At 43.4% G+C, this 21,530-nt stretch overlaps 2 protein-coding genes across 2 annotated transcripts in view; both read left to right on the top strand.

Annotated features, from left to right (window-relative positions):
- The window catches only part of NTAN1 (N-terminal asparagine amidase), a 192,996-nt gene that overhangs the window by 81,947 nt on the left and 89,519 nt on the right, over window positions 1-21,530 (top strand). The window lies entirely within an intron of this gene.
- Window positions 397-10,874, top strand: MPV17L (MPV17 mitochondrial inner membrane protein like). The gene is made up of 4 exons (XM_006728658.3): window positions 397-706; window positions 3,700-3,770; window positions 8,556-8,585; window positions 8,669-10,874. The coding sequence occupies exons 1-4, from the start codon at window positions 397-399 to the stop codon at window positions 8,846-8,848; spliced, it is 591 nt and encodes a 196-aa protein (XP_006728721.2). The 3' UTR covers window positions 8,849-10,874.

Genomic DNA, 21,530 nt, shown 5'->3' with positions numbered 1-21,530 from the left:
TTTCTTTTTGAGATATAATTCACATACCACAGAATTCACCCCCCAAAGAACTGCACGCCCAGTCACTTCGCATCCCTTCCCCCCCCCCCCCAACGCCCAGTCTCTGACAACCACCAGTCTACTTTCTGTCGCTATGCATTAGCCTATTCTGGACTTTTCATGGAAATGGATCATGCATTCCGTGGACCGGCCACATTTCAAAGGCTCAGCCCCACAGTGGCTAGTGGCCAGGGGATTGGACGGCGCGGACTGGGTGTGCGCGGGGCGCCCAATGGCTCGGGAGCATCTGGGAAGACAGGTGCAGGTGGCGGAGGCGGCGCGGAGGGCAGGGCCGGCGGGCGGGCGTGGCCCGGGGAGCGGGCGCCGCGGTCGCTGGCGGGCGCCCCCCGCGCGGGCATGGCGGGCTGGTGGCCGGCGCTTCTGCGCGCGGCCCGGCGCTACCCGTGGCCCACGAACGTGCTGCTCTACGCGGCGCTCTTCTCCGCCGGCGACGCGCTGCAGCAGCGGCTGCGGGGCGGTCCGGCCGACTGGCAGCAGACGCGGCGCGTGGCCACCGTGGCCGTGACCTTCCACGCCAACTTCAACTACGTGTGGCTGCGTCTGCTGGAGCGCGCGCTGCCCGGCCGTGCGCCGCGCACCGTGCTGGCCAAGGTGCTGTGCGACCAGGCGATAGGCGGGCCCGTGGCCGTCTCGGCCTTCTATGCCGGTGAGGGGCTGGGGCGGGGAGCAGGGGCCAGGGCGAGATCCGCTGAGGGGGCCAAAGGATCCAAGGTTGGGGGGCGGGGTGCCACTGGAGGCAGGGGCTGGGGGCTGCAGGAGGCAGGGATGGAGCGGGACCCCAACCAGGGCTGGAAGCCATGGGGTGGGGGTGGGGGCAGGATTTCAGGGGGTCTCCTGAGAGGGCCAGGGTCGAGGTGCCAGAGCTGAGAAGTCTGGGAACCGAAGATTAAGTGGGAGAAGCTGGAAAGGCGGGGGATGTGAAGGGGCCAGGGGCCTGGATCGCAGTTGGGACGCCCGGGTTGAGTACAGTCGGGCTGGAGGTTTCAGGGGGGGCCTGGGGCGTCGGCTGGAACTGGAGGGAGGCAGGACTGGGGGTCCATTTCCCCCATGGAAAAGGTCCACTTGAGTGTCGAGGCGATCACAGCCTGTGGGCGTGGCGGCTGCCACCCCTATAACGCAGTTGTGGGACTGGGCTGTCGTGGGACCGGGCTGTCCTGCTCCCGGGAAAATCCCCGCCTGGAGCTATGGGCTTCCGGACCACTGGCAGACACTCCTTTCCAACACACCAACTAAATGCAAGGGGCCGCGGGGCCATGGGAGCCAGACCCGCTGGAACCTGAGGTAGGAACAGATTCCCCCAGAAACTTCGTGCTCAAGGCCTTAGTCCTGCTTCGGTAACAAGATTTTCCTTTAGGGTTCCCATTCCTCTGTGAAAAGCCAAGAAAATGTGAGTGGACCTTGGACCCTGCCTTGGAGAACTCTGCGTGTGAAAGTCGTGGGAGGTCCCTCCTCAGAAAATCGCCCTGAGGCCAAAGGCTGGACTTCAGGAATCTTCCTTAAGGGCCTTAAATACCAAAAACAATGGGAGGGGCTCTGTAGCCTCCGTCCTCCTAGCAGTTTCCATAGCCTGCGAGGGAGAAAGGGTGGGGGACCGTCACCAATTCCCCAAGAAAATCCAGGGGTCCTGGGCCTGGCATTTAGGGATTTAGAAGGTCTAGAGAAGACCCAAGAAGGTCTTTTATTCAGTGGCTGCTGGTGCCTTCTAAATCAGGTCAGGGAGGTCACGTCAGCGCCTTGAAGAAACCTACACTGCCCTCTGGATCTTATTTTGGGGAGCCAGATCCGGTTCCTTTCCTCACAAAGTCCACAGGAGGCATGAAGGGCCTGGTTGCCTGTTGTAGTCTCAGCCAACTGCAGGGCCAGTGGGGTCAGGGAAATAAAGGACCTGGGGGGCGGGCTGCCAGGTGCCTGGTCCCAAGGTGTGACTTCCAGGCCACATCTGCAAAGGGGCTCCTCGGGTCCATTAAGGCAATTGCCTTGAGCCCCGGTGACCTAGGGGACCTAGGGGCTGGGCCTTTGGGAACCGTGTTTCCATTTACTCCTCAAACAACCCAGTGAGGCAGATCCTCTTTGTTATTCCCGTGTTACGCGTAGATAACAAAACTGAGTCTCAAAGGAGGTTAAGTGACTCGCCTGAAGACAACATAACCCATGCCAGGTTCTTAATCTTGAGTGTTGTCCTTTTGTCTGAAGCCAGAAAGGGGCTGCTGCAGAAACGGGGCCCCGGGGGGGCCTATGATTTAAGCCTGAGGCTCCTGACACGGATTCCGACCCAGATGGCTGCTTTGTTTTGCTTTTTAGATTTCTGGCCCAATTTCCCTCTCCTCGTGTGAAAATGAAGGGGGGCGGGTTGGGTTGGATGTTTGTTCAAGGCATTTCCAACTTGGAAATTGCGTATATCATATGATCCTTTGTGCTGGGGCCACCTTGGGGAGCTCAGATTGTGATGGGGCGGTCTGGCTCGGAATCCACACCTCGGTTGGACTTGGTCCGATATTAACCTCCCCAAGCTTCGTTTCCGCCTCTGTAACTCCCAACCTCAGCGGATTTTTGGGTTTCGGGGGGCGGGGGACACGGGTGTCCAATGAAATAAGGCACATAAAGTGCTTAGCGCTTAATTAGTGCTTGGTAAGTGGCACCCGATATTACCAATATGCGCCTGGGTATTCTTGTATATCCTGTTCTAAGAATCCCTTGCAATTGACTAAAAAACCCTCTTATTCCCCCTTCCTCCTAATCGGATTTGAAGGAGACTTTTTAAAGCCCTTTTATTTTTACTCCTTCCTAAAATAGGAGGATTTTTGTCTTTGCTCCCTGAATTTCCTTTCAGGGTTGTTGAACATACAAAGTTTTCAGAGTGTTTTTAGAAAGCCTGAATTGGTGTTCTGCTTTCAAATTCTGATTGGAATAATTCTGATTAGAATGCTGATGGGAACTTGGTAGTTGCCAGAATACCCAGGGTCCATCAGCCTTTTTCTTTTTAAAAAGAAGGAAAGTAAATCTTTTAAAATTTTATTTACTTATTTATTTAAAGATTTTATTTATTCATTTGAGAGAGAGAGAGAGCGAGTTCGAGCTAGAGTACAGGCCAGGGGGAGGGGCAGAGGGAGTGGGAGAAGCAGACTCCCCACTGAGCAGGGAGCCCAGATGTGGGACTCAATCCCAGGACCCTGGATCATGACCTGAGCCGAAGGCAGATGCTTAACCAACTGAGCCATACAGGCACCCCTAAATTTTTAAGATTTTTAAACATTTTACAAAAAGTTTGGAAGGCAGAGAAGAAAAGTCACTGATTGTCCTGCTATCTGAATGCTGTGAATTCTCTTACAATTTATATATATATATAATACAATTTATATATATATATCTTTCTGCTATCACTTTTATACTGCTATTTTCACTTCATATTTATCATTCCTTTAAGATTTATCTAGTTTTTAAAAATTCTATTTATTTTTAAAAAAGATTTATCTAGTTTGAGAATGGAAGTCATGTTTTCACTGTTAGGTTAGAAGGGACATAATGAATGAGAGATACTGGTGGGTACTCTGCATATTAGAAGAGAAAACTTGAACTGTTATACAGTTTTCTTCCTACTGAATCTTGCAAAATTCCTGTGGTGTGTGTTTTTACAAATAGGTATGAGTATTCTCCAGGAAAAGGATGACATATTTTTGGACCTGAAACAGAAATTTTGGAATACGTACAAGGTAAGACAGACTTTTGAAAAGGTAACCAAGATCTTTTAGTATATTTGTAACATTAAATACATTTTAAGAAAACTATTCTTAAGTTAGGGCTCCAGTTGGTTGGCACAAGGGTATAGTATTTTTTTTTTGAAGATTTTATTTACTTATTTGACAGAGAGAGACACAGCGAGAGAGGGAACGCAAGCAGGGGGAATGGGAGAGGGAGAAGCAGGCTTCCCGCCGAGCAGGGAGCCCAATGCGGGGCTCGATCCCAGGACCCTGGGACCATGACCTGAGCTGAAGGTAGCCGCTTAGCGACTGAGCCACCCAGGCGCCCCAAGGCTATAGTATTTTGACTGCAAGATCTTAAATTTGTTTCGAAAGGGAAATGAGAAGCAGCTTTAAGAGTGTCTATACGTTAGGAGCGTCTATACACGAGTGTCTGAGTTTTAGTCAATGTTCGCAATGATTCCTGTTTTTTAAATTTACTCTTATTAGTGATTACAGTTTATTTAGTGCATTTTGGAGCCAAAGAGGTTATTGCAGAATAGGAAAAGTAGAACGTTGAGTGATGAATGGAATCACTCTGGAGCCAATGTTCCCAGGTGTACATTCTGCTGAGTCCTTGTGAAGGATAATGTTTCCCAAGATTATGTCCAGGCTTAAAGTAAGTCACCTGTTGTACTGTTGGCTCAATGCAAATATACACACCCCTGTCCAACAAATATTTATTAGCTTATTCAATGAAGATTTATTGAGCAGTATCCGTAAAGCCTGGCAAAATCAGGGGTGCTTTCCATTTCTGGCCTAGAGGATGCTTGATTTTACTAATCCCAGTGAAGTGACTTTTCAGGATTGCCCAATATACACAGACTGGCCTTGGGCTTCACGTGTACTTAATTCCCAAGCCACGCCGGCTATTGCCCGTACTGTTTTTGGCATTTTCTATTGAGTGACACTGAGCCCCAGAATCAGCATTGCCCACTTGATGGTTGGAGGCAGATGATAGGGAGTGTGGAAGCCACATGCTCAGGGACAGTCCTTCTTCCTTTTCAGGGGAAAGAGTATTCGGAACTTGTTACTTCTCTTGGGGCAGAAATTGTGAGCCCATTGCGACATCCAAATGTAATTTTCTTCTACTTTAGTTTGGAAAAAGGAATAAGTTTTCCCATTGTGTCATGGATCCTGTGGAGGTGTAGACATTTAACATTAAAAAAAGAGCAAGCGGGGTGCCTGGGTGGCTCAGTTGGTTAAGCGACTGCCTTCAGCTCAGGTCGTGATCCTGGAGTCCCGGGATCAAGTCCAGCATCGGGCTCCCTGCTCAGCGGGGAGTCTGCTTCTCCCTCTGACCCTCCTCCCTCTCATGCTCTCTCTCTATCATTCTCTCTCTCAATAAATAAATAAAAATCTTTAAAAAAATTTAAAAAAAAGAGCAAGCGAGCAGAATTGGGGAAGAAACGGGCTTTAAGCAGGGACTGGCAGATGCTTCAGATTCTCCTCCCTTAATGAAGACACATAGGCCACCTTTGTTGGGTGTTGAACGCATGCCAAGGATCCTGAATGTCAGTAATGGTGCCAGGAGAAACCAGCTAGAGAGTTATTGTAACCAAGTTCACATAAGAAACAGGGAATGGGGGGCGCCTGGGTGGCTCAGTTGGTTGGGCGGCTGCCTTCGGCTCAGGTCACGATCCTGGAGTCCCGGGATCGAGTCCCACATCGGGCTCCCTGCTTAGCTGGCGGTCTGCTTCTCCCTCTGACCCTCCCCCATCTCATTCTCTCTCTCTCATTCTCTCTCTCAAATGGATAAATAAATAAAATCTTTAAAAAAAAAAACAGGGAATGGGAATAGGAATGATTGGAGAGCTATTTAGGAGGTAGAATTGGTAGCTCTGGGTGAATGATTGGTGATTGGGGTAATGGGCAAGGACACATCTAGGATGACCCACAGGTTTCTGGTTTGAGTAACTGCGTGAGTGGTGGCCCGTCACTTGAGATATGACATAGCGAGCTGATTGGAAAAAAAAAAATGAGTTCAGTTTGAGAAATGTTGAATTCTAGATACCTTTAGAATATCCAAAGGGAGGGGCACCTGGGTGGCTCAGTCAGTTAAGCATCTAACTTTGGCTTGGGTCATGATCCCAGGGTCCTGGGATCGAGTCTGGCATTGGGCTACCTGCTCAGCAGAGAGTCTGCTTATCCCTCTCCCTCTGCCCCTCCCCACTTCTTGTGCTCTCTCTCGCTCTCTTTTTCTCTCAAATAAATATATAAAATCTTAAAAAAAAAAATAGAAGATCTAAAGGGAGATTTCCAAGTGCACAGAGGAGAGCCCAGAGCTAGGGATATTAGATATGGAAGAAACTGGGTTAAAACCAGGTTCTTGAGTCAACTTGATCAATGAAACCAAGAGCACAAACTGTAGGTGTCCGAAAACAAGAAGCAGCCAAAAAGAATCTGTCACAAAAGGCTTTCTTGTAGCCCAAAGGATTTGTAAGAGTAGAATAGCTTTTTTTTTCTTAGAAACTTCACTCAATATATGTCTTTAAGAAGCCAGAAATTTTGTAAATTTCCTATGTCTAGAAAATGGGGTCCTTCAGTTCCCCTGCCCGATCCAACTTCTTTGGATGAAGGTAGAAAGGACATGCCTAGTTTATTTGTTGTTGACATGTAGGTACTATTTGAGTTTTTGATTGGTTTGTTTTTGTGCAGAAGGCATGCAATTTCTGTCTCTTTCCACCAGCTATGGTAAGGGGACTCAGGTATGTTACCTCTTAGAAATTTATCTGATAATTACATTCATCTCCTTTATAGTTTTTGAAAACTTTAATTTGGAAATAATTTCAAACTGATGGAAAAGTAACAAGAATAGTTCAAAGAATACCCTTTACCCATAGTCACCCATAGTTAATATTTTGCCCATTTGTTTTATTATTTCCTGGCTTGATCTGTCTATATCCATCCATCTTTCTGTCTGTTTCTTTGAAGCATTGGAGAGTAAGTTGCACACAGAATTACCCTTTACCCTTAGATACTTAAGTTCTATTTTCTAAGAATAAATAAGTTATTTTATGTAACTACAGCAGAGTTAGCAACTTCAATACATTTAACAATGGTAATGAGCCTTTCAGCTCATCCACTATCCTTCTGCCATGTTTGTCAATCGACTCTCTGATGGTCTTTATAGCATTTCTGTTTCTTTTAGTACAGGATCCAGTCTAGGGTCAGGTAGTGTATTTAGTTGCCATGTCTCTTTTTTTTTTTTAAAAGATTTTATTTATTTATCTGAGACAGAGAGAATGAGAGAGACAGAGAGCACATGAGAGGGGGGAGGGTCAGAGGGAGAAGCAGGCTCCCTGCCGAGCAGGGAGCCCGATGCGGGACTCAATCCTGGGACTCCAGGATCATGACCTGAGCCGAAGGCAGTCGCTTAACCAACTGAGCCACCCAGGCGCCCTAGTTGCCATGTCTCTTTAGTCTCCATTAATTGGGAACTTTTCCTCAGCCTTCTTTTACCTATTATAACACTAATATATTTTTTTTTAATTTTATTTATTTTTGAGAGAGAGAGATGACAGAGAGAGAATGAGAGGGGTGAGGGTCAGAGGGAGAAGCAGACTCCCAGCTAAGCAGGGAGCCCGATGTGGGACTCGATCCTGGGACTCCAGGATCATGACCTGAGCCGAAGGCAGTCGCTTAACCAACTGAGCCACCCAGGCGCCCCAACACTAATATTTTTGAAGAATACAGTTCTGTTCTCCCTCCCCCAAACAACAACAACAACAACAAAGCATTCCCTTTTTTGGGGGCATTTTGTAATCCATAAGAATGTCAGCTAAACTTAATCTATAGCAAGAAATATAGAATATATTATTTGCCTTAAATCTTTTTTTAATAAAAAAAATCAAACATTTTAGATAAAATTAGAGTCACCTCTGGCTCTTATTGCTTGAAATAGTAGAAGATATTATTATTACTTTTTAAAAAGATTTTATTTATTTATTTGAGGGGGGGAAACAAGCGGGGAGGGGGGGAGGGGCAGAGGGAGAGGGAGAAGCAGACTGCCTGCTGAGCAGGGAGCCCTACAACCATGCAGGGCTTGATCCCAGAACCCTGGGATCATGACCCGAGCCAAAGGCAGTTAACTGATGAGCCACCCGGACACCCCCCAGCAGAACATATTATTAACAAATCATTCCATGAAGAATGATAAATTTAAAACTTTACTGATGATCCTTTTATAAATATATTCCTGTAGCTTTTGCTTGGGCTAACAGGAAAACCACAGTGTACACATAGATGCTGTTATTTTGAAAGCAGCTGTTTAACAGAAATGGTGCTGATTTTGGTAGCCTTTTCATTCTGGACCTGTAATATGACTACTATAATTGCCTCTCACCTCAAAGCTCGTTGCACTGCTCCCACCCTCTTCTATTGGAGAGCTTTAAGGAGTCTGATTTAATCGGCTTAGTCTGAAATACAATCCCGCCTCTGCATTCTATCTGCCTGGTATTTCTTAATCTCTGGGATTGTTTCTGTGTGTGTGATTAAAAGGCATTCTAGGGGCGCCTGGGTGGCTCAGTCATTAAGTGTCTGCCTTTGGCTCGGGTCATGATCCCAGGGTCCTGGGATCGAGCCTCACATCGGGCTCCCTGCTCGGCGGGAAGCCTGCTTCTCCCTCTCCCGCTCCCCCTGCTTGCGTTCCCTCTCTCGCTGTGTCTCTCTCTGTCAAATAAATAAATACAATCTTTAAAAATAAAATAAAATAAAATAAAATAAAAGGCGTTCTCATCGAGTTTTTCTGTATTCCAGAGCGGTCTGATGTACTGGCCTTTTGCGCAGGTGAGTTTCTAGAACTACTCAGAATGGTAATTGATGGCTGTGGTTGGCAGGGAACCCTAGCGCACTCTTTCTTTCTGTTACAGCTGACCAACTTCGGCCTGGTTCCTGTTCACTGGAGGACAGCTTACACTGGACTCTGTGCTTTTCTGTGGGCCACCTTCCTTTGCTTTTCACAACAGAGTGGCGATGGCACATTCCAGTCGGCTTTCGCCTTCCTTCACGTAAAGGAGGCCAGTGTGCTTGAAAGGCCCCCCGAGAAATGAGAAGCCAAGGACTCCCTGACAATGACAATTTTCTTTTTCTTTCTTTCTTTCTTCTTTTTTTTTTTTTTTTTTTAAAGATTTTATTTATTTATTCATGAGAGACAGAGAGAGAGAGAGAAGCAGAGGGAGAAGCAGGCTCCCAAGGAGCAGGGAGCCCGATGCGGGACTCGATCCCAGGACCCTGGGATCATGACCTGAGCCGAAGGCAGACGCTTAACCGTCTGAGCCACCCAGGCGCCCTCTTCTTCTTTTTTTAATGCAGTGGATTGCCTGCCGATAAGAGAGTCTATTTATCAGTTATGTGCTCCATTTTGGAGAACGACTCTTGCATAGACTCTGTTGTTTCATTATCCAGGAATACTTCAAATTTTATCCAAACCTTTTTTTTCCCCATTCTGGCCTGAAAGTCTCACTTCTCTAATATTTTTACTCCTCTAATTCTTTGGTTAATACTGGTAACAGCGACACCATGGCATTTTGCGGTAATTCCGATTTCTATGCTGATATTTTAATGCTGGTCGATTTAAAGAACCTGTTTTGATCATTTACATTTCACATCTAAAATCTCAGGTTATCCCCCCCAAACACTTTTCGGTCAGTTTAACTTTTATACCAAAAGTAGTCCTTTGAGTAAATTTCTATTTACATAGAGCTCAATCGAGGAGAAGATTGAATAACCGAATTTTTTTTCCTTGAAATACTTTATATAATAATCTATTGTGACACTGACACTGGGTTCCTGAAGTACATTTTATGCCCATCAAAAAAAATAATTGTCTCTGATTGGCGTTTCCTGTATGGAATGTATTTTGCAGATATCTTCTACTTTTGTAATTTCGAAGTTAAGCACTTTTTAGTTAACGTGTTCTAGTTTTGAGCCTATTCAATTGACTGAAGGACCCCATTTTCTAGACATAGGAAATTTACAAAATTTCTGGCTTCTTTAAGACATATATTGAGTGAAGTTTCTAAGAAAATGAACAATTTATCTTCCTCTGGAAGGAAAAACTCTGTTCCTTAGATTTATAGGGAACAGAGTTACCCCAAATTTCACATTGAGGTTATATTTTTAAAAATCAATGCTATCCAAGGGTGCCCGGGTGGCTCAGTTGTTTGGGCATCTGATTCTTGATCTTGGCTCAGGTCTTGATCGCCCGGTCATGAGTTTGAGCCCCGAGTTGGGCCCCACGATGGGTGCGGAGCCTACTTAAAAAACAAAAACAAAAACAATGCTTTCCAATAAATCTTTATCAGTAATCTTTAAGCTAGACATGAGAATCTTGATCCAGACTTTCAGATTTACTCAGTTTGTCTAACCTCAAAACCAGGGGGTCTAAAAATGATATGACTATCTCAAGAAGTTTCAGCAAACTTCACCTAAGAATTGTACCACCATGCTACTGCTTCCAGTGGAGTCTTGTACAAATTTTAAGATGGGAAGCACTGAAATGTTAGTAATACATTCATCTTGCGCATTTGTATTTAAGATTAATTTAAGAATGTATCCTTAAATTTTTTATGCACATAATTCATAATATGAATTTATGTAGCTCGTAAGTATATAATGTCTAAGTATGTGATTTATTTGAATTTAATTGGTATTAAAATATTTCACATTATTGGGACAATAGGAAATTTCTAGATAGCCTCTAAAATAATTTGTTACCTACATTGTTTTGAAAGTCGCTAATGCAACGGAAAAGCTATTTCATAATACCTAAGACAAATTTGGTCATTAAAAAAGTGTATCCTTAAAAAAAAATAAAAATAAATATAAAAAAATTTAAAAAATAGAAAAGTGTATCTTGAGTAACTATGCGAAAGTACTATCTGGCAATCTCTTAGATGAACTTCAACATTACTTTTAGGATGGAAGAGCAGTGTTTGCCTTTTGTATCAAAGTCATTGGGAAAACAGACCTTGTTTATACTGTCAAGGGGAAAAAGGCTTATTGTTCATAAACGAGCAAATCTTCATAAATCTTTACCTGATCATGTGTTGCTCTGTGCTGTAGAGAATATATAACATGTATTCTCCACATTTTTGCAAGTAATATACTTATGATATTTATGCAGTAGTACTTTTGTGTTTTCGTGTGAGAAATGGAAGGTATTCCAAGTAACACAACGTTTGTCAAAATTTTAAAATGCTGCCAATCTTGATAAAACGCACTCTGAACCTTCCCGGGTTTGGAACTGAGCAGGGGGCCCCCACCCTTCCTCCAGATTTTCCTATTCCGTAAGGTGTCTTTAACTTGGTTGCGTGTTGCTTCACCATGTTCTTCTGGCCCCTGTGCTTCCTCAGGCAAAGGCAAAAACCTGTCATTCATTTCCCTTAAAAGAGTTGAGACAGACTGGATTTTCAAAAACAACTCTACCTAATACGTAGAAAACAAAAGGGAAATTTGAAAGGGGAATTTGAGAAATGTCAAAAGCATTTTTAGAAAAATTTTAAACATTTTTTAAAAATTTAAATTCAATTAACATTTAATGTATTACTGGTTTCAGAGGTAGATGTCAGTGATTCATCAGTCTTTTATAATACCCAGTGCTCATCACATCACGTGCCCTCCTTCATGTCCATCACCCAGTTATCCCCTCTCCCCACCCCTTTCCCCTCCAGCAACCCTCAGGTTTCTTCCTATGATTAAGAGTCTCTTATGGTTTGTCTCCCTCTCTGATTTCGTCTTGTTTTATTTTTTCCTCTCGTCTCCTATGATCCTCTGTTTCAAAAGCATTTTTTTAAAAAAGGCTTACAGGATGCCGAATTCTGATCTTCTCATGAGTTAGCTTGAACTCAGGGATCACAAATCCTGTCCTAGGTCCAGGCTTTTGGGCAAGCTACCCTGTGGCTCAAATAGCATCTCCCAGCATTCCTTTTTTCTGACTCCCTGATTGTCACTGATAACACCATTGACCACCACCACCAGGGAGGCTGTCTTCTTGGCCCTGCTACCATTACAATTAAGAGTGCCCCAGTCCCATCTTATTGGATGCCTGGTTTCCATTTACAGGCTCGGAAATAGGCCTCATACTTAGATAACTTAGAAACAATTTCTCAATCCAGGGGAGATCTTTCCTTCCACACAAATGGATGTGACCATTTTTATCATCCACCAGTATAACCGTAACAAATAAAATAACCATAACCCTAGCCTTTATGTAAATAATCAACAAATGTTATTAAATGGCCAGTGTAGGGATATAAAGAAGATAAACAACATGATGATAACTGTGTGGAAAGAATCATGGTCCACTTGGGAATAGAAGTAAAAACATTGATAAGCAAGTTCTCAGGACATTTAGTCCAATTCATCATTCACTGCTTGAGCAGTGCCTGTGATAAGTGGTCGATGGAAAGCATGGATGTTACCCAAGCAAAACCACCCAGCCATAGGTTAGTGGCATAAGGAGTAGGTACTTTGAAATTTATGGTGCTTTGGGTAATCAAGAAAGGCTTCCTGGAGGAGATGCCTAAGCTGGGTCCTGAAGGATGGAAAGTCACAAGACTAAAGGTCTGTAAAGTGGAATGGGGATGGAGGATCAGATGAGATGAGATGAGATCTTGAAAGACAAAGCCAAGAAAAGGCCTTTAAGTTCTAACATAGAGGGACATTTCCATCAACCATTCCTCAACTTTGGATAATGTAAATGCTCCTAGCCAGCTAAAAAAAAAAAAAAAAAATCATGCATGATCTGCAACTTCTCGGTCTTTTTCATTTGTAGGAAAATTAATAAAAGTGATTACTTTACCTTTTATCTATATCATAGTTGGGTGAGGCAGAATTAGGCAATGTGAGAGTCTGCATATGTTTAAAATGTTCCAATACCAAGTTTGAGAGAAGCATGCGAAAATATTTTCCTTGGATTCTGTGCAGTAGGTGATTCGGTAGACAAAGTAATTGATTTTTTTTTCCCTAAAGATTTATTTATTTATTTGACAGAGGGGGTGGGGGAGGGGCAGAGGGAGAGGGAGAGAGGATCTCAAGCAGACTTCCGCCGAGCGCTGAGCCCAACGCAGGGCTCGATATCACGACCCTGAGATCATGACCTGAGCCGAAATCAAGAGTCAGATGCTTAACTGACTGAGCCACAAAGGTGCCCCCAAAGCAATTAATTATTTACCCACTATACAGTTAGTGAATTTGGCCTTTAGGGGGTCATACAAATGAAGGATGTTTCAGGAAAACTTTTTCTCATTTGTATGGATGCTTTTGGGACCAAAATAAAAACGGTTTCATGACCAGAAGGTATAGATTTGGGTATAGTTCAAAGAGGAAAACATTTTCACATTCTAGGACTTCATTAATAATTATAATTTTGGTTCTTTAATACTTTGAAGAAAAATGTATTTCATTTCTCTCACAGTAAAATCTGTAGATAAAGAGATTTAACTTTGGTATTTGAGGTTCTATCTAAATAGGACCCCAGATCAACTATGTTAACCACAACCAACCAAATTAAAGGCAGGTAGTCTCTTCGATTGAGGTACATTACCCAGAACTACAATTTCTAACTCATGTATCATTGCTTGATACTTTGTTTACTGTTCTTCTTCCAAGGATTGTCATCCCCTAGAATTTGTTCGAAGCTTTCAAAAAATATTTTTCCCTGTGTGGGCAATTTACTTTTATTTAGTTCAGTGGAATTTTACATGAATTTCTACAGAGCATGTGCCAAAACAAATTCTATCCAGAACACATGTAACATATTCTGGAGGCAGCTTTCATTTGGAAATTAGGTTCATCTTCTGAAAGTATTAGAACGTTAGTAGATTTTTGTGCCTGAAGATTTAGACTTTGCATTGGCCACATTCAATCTAGTTTTACCCATAATGTTTGGAATCTAAAGGAAACAAATCACAGAAAATGCAATTTAAAAACTATTGAAAGGGGCGCCTGGGTGGCTCAGCTGGGTAAGCATCTGACTTTTTTTTTTTAAGATTTTATTTATTTATTTGAGAGAGAAAGAATGAGACAGAGAGAGCATGAGAGGGGGAGGGTCAGAGGGAGAAGCAGACTCCCCGCTGAGCAGGGAGCCCGACGCGACGCAGGACTTGATCCCGGGACTCCAGGATCATGACCTGAGCCGAAGGCCGTTGCCCAACCAACTGAGCCACCCAGGCACCCCCCAGCATCTGACTCTTGATCTCAGCTCAGGTCTTGATCTCAGGGTTGTGAGTTCAAACCCCATGTTGGGCTCCACACAGGGCATGGAGTCTACTTAAAAAAAAAAAAGTTGAGAAACGTCCTTTTAATACTGTCAATGGCCACTAAGTGGAAGGGGAAATCTAGAGTTCAAAGATCAAGTATGTACTTGGAGTTTAAAGGTAATAGGAAGAGCTGTGAACAGTAGTCAACCCAGTGAACAGAAGAGAGGAATTAATAATTGAGTAACATTCTGGGTGTATATCGGTTCAGAGCTTTTCTTTTCCTAGTTCCCTTCCCCTCTGTAAGTCTGTCTTTCCTTAAATGAATCTTTAATTCATCCACATAGTCTTCTTTCTCTGTCGAATGGCCACATCAAACCCACTTCCGTCCTTCGACCTCTCCCCTCAACCATGACCACCACCCAGACACTCCAGGACAGAATCATTGTGATGAGGTTAGGGACCAGAGCATTGAAGTGACATGGCAGCCGTGCTTTTAGATCAGCTCTAAGGGAGAGTTTTGAAGTGAGTAAACATTCCGGAGGCAGCTTCCGTTTGCAATCAGGTTCATCTTCTGAAAGTATTAGGAGCTTAATGGATTCTTGTGCCCGAAGACTTCGACCTTGCATTGCCCATTTTCTTTTCAAAGCTGCTCTCTTTCCACTGGGTGCCCTTTCCCTGCCATCTCTCAGGCTGTAACGCTGTGTCTTCGAAATTAGTTCTTGTTTCCTATCCTTGCCTCTCAAAACTCCCATTCTCTTCATGTGGCTGATTTCAGCTAGATGTGGAGAAGTAGTTTATTAAACTAATTTACTGAGATGTGGATGAGAGCCTTTCTGAGTTTTGTTGTTGTTTTTTTTTTAATTGCTAGCACAAATCTACGGACAGAATTTCAGGAACTATTGCTGGGGGGGGAAGGGGTGGAGAGAAGAGGATGTATTTTTGGCAGAAGTCTTCTGATACTCTTTCTGTTATGCCGTCCACTTCCCACTGGCTCAGAACCAGCCGAGCAATGATCATCACAATGTATTGTGAACTTTCCATAATGGGTGGTCATGATCTATTTGCATATTTGTGTTCCCTACCAGACCATGAGCTTCTGGAGGGAAGAATATATTTCTTTTTTTTTTAGATTTTATTTATTTGTGAGACAGAGAATGAGAGACAGAGAGCATGAGAGGGAGGAGGGTCAGAGGGAGAAGCAGGCTCCCTGCTGAGCAGGGAGCCCCATGCGGGACTCGATCCCGGGACTCCAGGATCATGACCTGAGCTGAAGGCAGTCGCTTAATCAACTGAGCCACCCAGGCGCCCGGAAGAATATATTTATTTCTATTTGTATCTGAAGTGTCCAGCACACAGTGGAAACTCTGCTGACAGTGTTAAATGAAGTAATGTAGTTGTGGATTTCTCATCTGTTGTTTTTTTCCGGTGCTGAGAAATCTGCACTGATCTCACTTTATTTTTTTAAAGATTGTTGTTTATTTATTTGAGAGAGAGAGAGAGGGAGCAGGGGGGAGGAGCAGAGGGAGAGGGAGAAGCAGACTCCCCGCTGAGCAGGGAGCCTGACTGGGAACAGGGTGTGGGGGGTTTGATCCCAGGACCCTGGGATCATGACCTGAGCCAAAGGCAGACACTGACTGAGCCACCCAGGTGCCCCTGGACTATTTTCACTTTCATTTTCATCCCCATATGCAGGCAGCTGTCCTTCCGTCTTAAGCTCAGCACAGCCCAGACCTTTACCTATTCCAACCCCAGCCTCAGACAGTTATGTTTTCTTAGGCATGTTTATGACTTGTGGGCTTTGGTTCCCCGTGGCCCAGCTTGCACATGTCCCTCAGAAAGGCACCTCTTCACACCTCTACAAGGCCGGATTGTTTGTTTTTGAGACTAGGTGGAATTATGGTAGCGGGACTCTCTCTGAATGACTGAGACACCTTTTGTAATAGTTAATTTTATGGGTCGACTGGGTCCTGGGAGGTCTAGATATTTGGTTGAACATTCTGGGTGTTTCTCTGAGGGTGTTTTTGGGGTGAGGTCAGCATTTAAATCGATAGAATCAGTCAAGCCGAATCCCCTCCCTAAAGTGCATGGGCCTCATCTAATCAATTGAAAGCCTGAGTAGAAGAAAAAAGGCTGATGTCCCCCAAGTAAGAAAAAATTCTTCCTGCCTGACTGCCTTCAAACTGGGACACTGGCTTTTTTCCTGCCTTTGGACTCAAATGGAAACATTAGGTCTTTCTGGGTTTCGAGGCTGCTGGCCTTCAGATGGGGACACACCATCAGCTCTCCTGGGTCTCCAGCCTCCAAGTCACCTGGTAGAGGGACTTGCCTCCATAATCTGTGAACTAACTCCTTATAATAAATCTCTCTCTCTTTACATACATATATATATACATGTACATCCTCTGTATATATATATATATATATATATATATACCAATATAAATATGTGCATCCTCTTGGTTCTGTTTCTCTGGAGAACACTGACCAATACCCCCTTGTTTATATACGTTAATATTTCATAGTTTGTGGTTCATGCATTGTGGTTGTCTATGGGCAAGGATCACCAGCTCATAACTGTTACAGAATTACACTGAACATTACTTTCTGGGATCCCCGAAATCATATCGTGTAGGTGGTCATCCACCCTTAATCTGCAGCCTCTCTATTAGGACCACAAATCTATATAACCTGAAAAGAAGTTCAGCCAGATAACCAGACAATTGCCAAATAACTGACTGCATGTTCACTTTAGCTTGACAGTAGATGGAATATGCATGTTGTGAATTCTGTGAATGTTGGGGGCTGAGAATGGATTCCAGTTAGACTGCAAGACCTTTTGGAGCTGAGATGGTTAAGGGCTCAACGGGCTCTCTGCTCTCCCTCTGCCTGCCACTCCCCCTGCTAGTGCTCATTCTCTGTCAAATAAATAAAAATCTTAAAAAAAAGAAAGTACAGCAAATGACTCTGCCCATATTGTGTTATTGGTGGTATGAATATTCTGGGAAATATGTAAAGGAAATGAGATTTACATCCTATAATCTTCCCTAATCATCTTTATTGGAAATATGAAATTTATGCCCTTACTTTGGATTGAGATACAAGTTGTCCTTATCTGTTTATATGTGTTGTCACTGAATTCTTTCCAAATATTTGGCTTACTTCCTATGTATGTACAAATGTACATGCTCTTATAAAGCTGAAAATTTAGAATTGAAATTTTCCCCAACTGGGTTCTCAAAAGCCTTTCTTTTTAAGCAAAAGTAAGAAAAAAATTGCAGTATTAAGATTCCTCTCACTAATACCGTGGAGGCAAACTTGAACTTCAAGTTACGAAGGCTACTTTTTCCACCATTTAGTGCTGACATGGCTCCTTTGGTCTGGAGTCCGCTATTTTCTTCTTTTGTGATTTAAATTCTTTCCTACTGTCTTGACTGAAATAGATTTCCCTGAACACATCCCATAAGAATGTGTTCATTCTCAACTGAGAATATGCGTTTGAAAAATGTGTTGCCTTGTTTGGAGTTGAGTTCAGCAAACATTTGTACGTCTATCCTGTTTATGAATGTATATACTCACCTGCCTCAAGGTCACATAGATCTTTTCTGTGGCTTCTCTTGCTGTATTTACTGCAGCTTCATTTTAGGTTCCTTTCTGTTGTTTCAGTATTAGAATCAAACTGTTGTGGGGGCGTCTGTGTGGCTCAGTAGGTTGAGCATCTAACTTGTGGTTTCGGCTCAGGTCATGGTCTCATGGGTCCTGGGAACGAGTCCAGCATTGGGTCCAAGCTCTGCGGGGAGTCTGCTTGGGACTCTCCCTCTTCCCGTCCCCGCATGCGCATGCTCTCTCTCTCTCAAATAAATAATTTTTTAAATAAATAAATAAATTTTTTAAAAAAGAATCGAACTGTTGTGGGCATAAGAGAGAGAGAGACATGAAGAAACAGACTCTTTTTTTTTTTAAGATTTTATTTATTTATTTGACAGAGAGAGACACAGTGAGAGAGGGGACACAAGCAGGGGGAGTGGGAGAGGGAGAAGCAGACTTCCTGCAGAGCAGGGAGCCCGATGCGGGGCTCGATCCCAGGATCCTGGGATCATGACCCGAGCCGAAGGCAGATGCTTAACGACTGAGCCACCCAGGCGCCCGAGAAACAGACTCTTAACTATAGAGATCACACTGATGGTTTCCAGAGGGGCGGTGGGTGAAACAGGTAATGGGGATTAAGGAGTGCACTTGTCGTGATGAGGACTGGGTGGTGTATGGAAGTGTCGAATCACTATATTGTACACCTGAAACTAATATAACACTGTATGTTAACTACCTGGAATTAAAATTTAAAAAAAAAAGACTGTTGTGGGTATAATAGGAATAGTAAGTAGCCATCAGGAAGTGAACTTGGGAGTATGGAAGACAGAATTCCCTTCCTGGTACACAACGCATGCCTTTTAATTCTAGAATTTGAATGGGGATTGATCAAATGGAATTAAGTTACACATAAAGTTCAGGTTTGTTAAATTTTCATGTATCATTCTATCTGCGTATCTTCTGTGTAAGAGTTGTAAACTGGAAAATTGAAATAAAAATGACTAAACCAAAGTGAAAATATTCCCCATTCACTTGATTTCTTTAATAAGAGGCTTCCAAATTGAAAATCAGGAGAATGTTCATACCAAAAAAAAAAGGTGTGTCAGTATATATATGTATATATATATAGGTTCTTGTACATTTTGGCCACTTTGTTTTATTTTTTTGCTACTAAAAGAAAGTGGGGGGGAAAATCAGTTTATGCTGGGGGTTGAATGCCAGAGAAAATGCTTTAATAATACTTAGAGATCTTAATAAAGAAACATGAAATATTACGTTAATATACTAAACAGTAAGATATAAACCCACCAGGCAGAAATTATAATCTGTCACATTTTTGCAGACTGTTTTTACTCCATAATGATAAATAATAGGAAAATTAACCATGAATGCCAGGCTTTGGGCCAATAACGAACTTGTGAGAGTAGCGTTAGAGAATTTCCTGTAGATGATGTGTGAAAATTTTGAATAGAGTTAATGATTGCGAGCGGTTTATTTTACCCTCTGGGAGAAATTATAAAAAAGCGATATATACATCTTGAGTCATTTCTCAACAGTTTGGAGCAATGATGCTTTCACCTGAAAAAATGAAAAACTCACAAGGAAAAAAAGGAAGTATATAAAATAGTCATTTGTAAGGTGAAGGCTCGAGGAGGCAATTTTTAACTGCAAATGTGGAGAGAGAATGATGAACCCTACTCACAAATGTCAAAAGTGAAAATCAACAATTTCTTTATTCCTCTTTACTCTGCCTGCCTCTGCCATAGACTGGTTTCTTCATGGTCCTGTAAGAATGCCTGACATTTGCTCATGTGTCCCCTCTTAGGATATTGTATCTTTGCCTCTTTTTTTTATATTCAAATTCTGCTCATAAATCCACTTTTGGGGGTGGGGGTGGGGGCTTGGTTAGTATTCATTCCTGTGCTGGCTCTGGTCAGTATAGGCTCTGAAGGCTCTCCCTTCTGTTTTTCCCCCAGGGTTAAGGAAAATAGGGCTTGTGCACATGGGGTAACTTAGAGGGCTGGGCCATGTCGGAGCCACAGACATGTCCGTCTTGCTGGAAAATGAGCTCGCAGGCAAGAACTGCCATGTAGATCCTGCATGTGGATCAAGGCGGGTGTTGGCTTAGGCAGTCATCTGCACCATCTTTGAACACTGACCTAGCTCCTTCTTGCTGGTGAGGTCCGGTGCTCACTCCAGAGCCCTTCCATGCTCATTCAACTCCTCCCCAGATGGTGTCTCTCTGTTTCCAGCCCCCTCGGACCTCTCTGCTCTGTCTCCCCCTTCCATTTCACCTTCTATCTGTCTACCTCCCAGGGTAAGGTAATGTGAGTCTTTCATTGATTCTCCAAAAATGTATTAATCATTGCCAGAATTTATGCCCTGAGCCCTTTGGGACTTTACTTCTGATTCTCAGAGGTAAATCACTGGACTGTTAAGAGGTATTTAAAAGTCATCCTTCCATGAGGAGTTGCCAAAGTCCGTTTTGAAATCCAGGAGCTAATGATTGACTGATTTCTGGGCTATCTGTGCTTTTTCACGGTGTCTTCTTTCCCCTGAGCTGCTGGGGCTAGGGAAGGGCCATGGATACAACACATGGTGGTGGGGAACTAAGAATAATTCACTATGGTACCTATTACTCATTCATCCATCTATCCTTTTTTTTTTTTTTTAAAGTAGGCTCCAAGCCCAGCATGGACCCCACTGTAGGGCTTGAACCCACGACCCTGAGATCAAGACCAGAGCTGAGATCAAGAGTCAGACGCTTAACCAACTGAGCCACCCAGGCACCCTTTCCATTTATCCATTTATTTAACAAATAATTATTGAACCGAGTACCTACTCTATGTTTTACCATTGGTGTTCAAAGCCCAGCCCCAGACACCTTGGCCTAAGGCCATCTCTGCCTGTTCTGACTAAGCCTATAGTTCTTCTCTTCTGATTCTCAGAGCATTTATAAAAGCTTAATATATTATTGTGTATTGTAAGTCATCTCATGTATATTATTTTTTTCTCCCAATGAAACTGAAGCTCATCGAAGTTAAAGACTGTTTTAGATTTGTTCTCCATCCCCCCAGCCCAATGCCTTGCCCAAAGGGGTCCAAGAAATACTTGTTGGTTGAGTTCTGTGTAAATGGGTGCTGACGTTGGCATTAATTATATTCATGCACAGAAAGCTCCAGAAATTTAAGAAAATGGATTTCTTTGATTTTGCTAGTGTAATAAAAACCATTAAATCTCAAGCTGGTGGAGAAGGAAGAAGGGAGAAGGTGCAGGGTGGGAATTAAGATCAAGGGCAATGGTTCTCAGCTGGGGATGAGTTTGCCCTCCAGGTAGGGTTGTCAGATTTAGCAAAGAAAAATAAAGGACACCCAGGTAAATGTGAATTTTAGATAGACAATGAATAATTTTTTAGTCTAAATATGTCCCAAAGTTTGCATTTGGGGTATATGACTACAAATGCTTTGCTGTTTATCTGAAATGTATATTTAACTGGAAGTTCTGTGTTTTATCTGGCAACACGACACCCAGGGGTTATTTGGCAATGTCTGGAGACATTTTTGGCCATCACAACCTGGGGACTGGGGAGGTGCTATGGGCATCTAGTGGGTAGACGCCACGGGTGCTGCTAGACCTCCTACGTTTCACAGTTCCCACAACAGAGAATTATCTGGCCCAAAATAGCAAGTATATCAAGTTGAGAAACTGTTCTACAGGGTATAAAGAACCTAGTTCCAGGATATTTTGTCTTTTGGGCAGTGTGAACGCAGTGCTGAGGGTCTCTGACCTTTTTAAGGGTTTATAGAAATGTTTGACTCTTGGGGCGCCTGGGTGGCTCAGTTGGTTAAGCGACTGCCTTCGGCTCGGGTCATGATCCTAGAGTCCCGGGATCGAGTCCCGCATCCGGCTCCCTGCTTGGCAGGGAGTCTGCTTCACCCTCTGACCC

The sequence above is a fragment of the Leptonychotes weddellii genome, chromosome 5 (assembly GCF_054177405.1).
Source record: "Leptonychotes weddellii isolate Sample4059 chromosome 5, ASM5417740v2, whole genome shotgun sequence".
Classification (NCBI taxonomy): domain Eukaryota; kingdom Metazoa; phylum Chordata; class Mammalia; order Carnivora; family Phocidae; genus Leptonychotes; species Leptonychotes weddellii.
This window is presented reverse-complemented; position numbering and strand designations above follow the sequence as displayed.

Bases quoted from the DNA above. Each gene is read 5' to 3' on its own strand.
- MPV17L (XM_006728658.3), top strand. From the start codon at position 397: ATGGCGGGCTGGTGGCCGGCGCTTCTGCGCGCGGCCCGGCGCTACCCG. The intron at 707-3,699 runs GTGAGGGGCTGG...TTTTACAAATAG, and splicing joins CGTCTCGGCCTTCTATGCCG to GTATGAGTATTCTCCAGGAA. The intron at 8,586-8,668 runs GTGAGTTTCTAG...TTTCTGTTACAG, and splicing joins TGTACTGGCCTTTTGCGCAG to CTGACCAACTTCGGCCTGGT.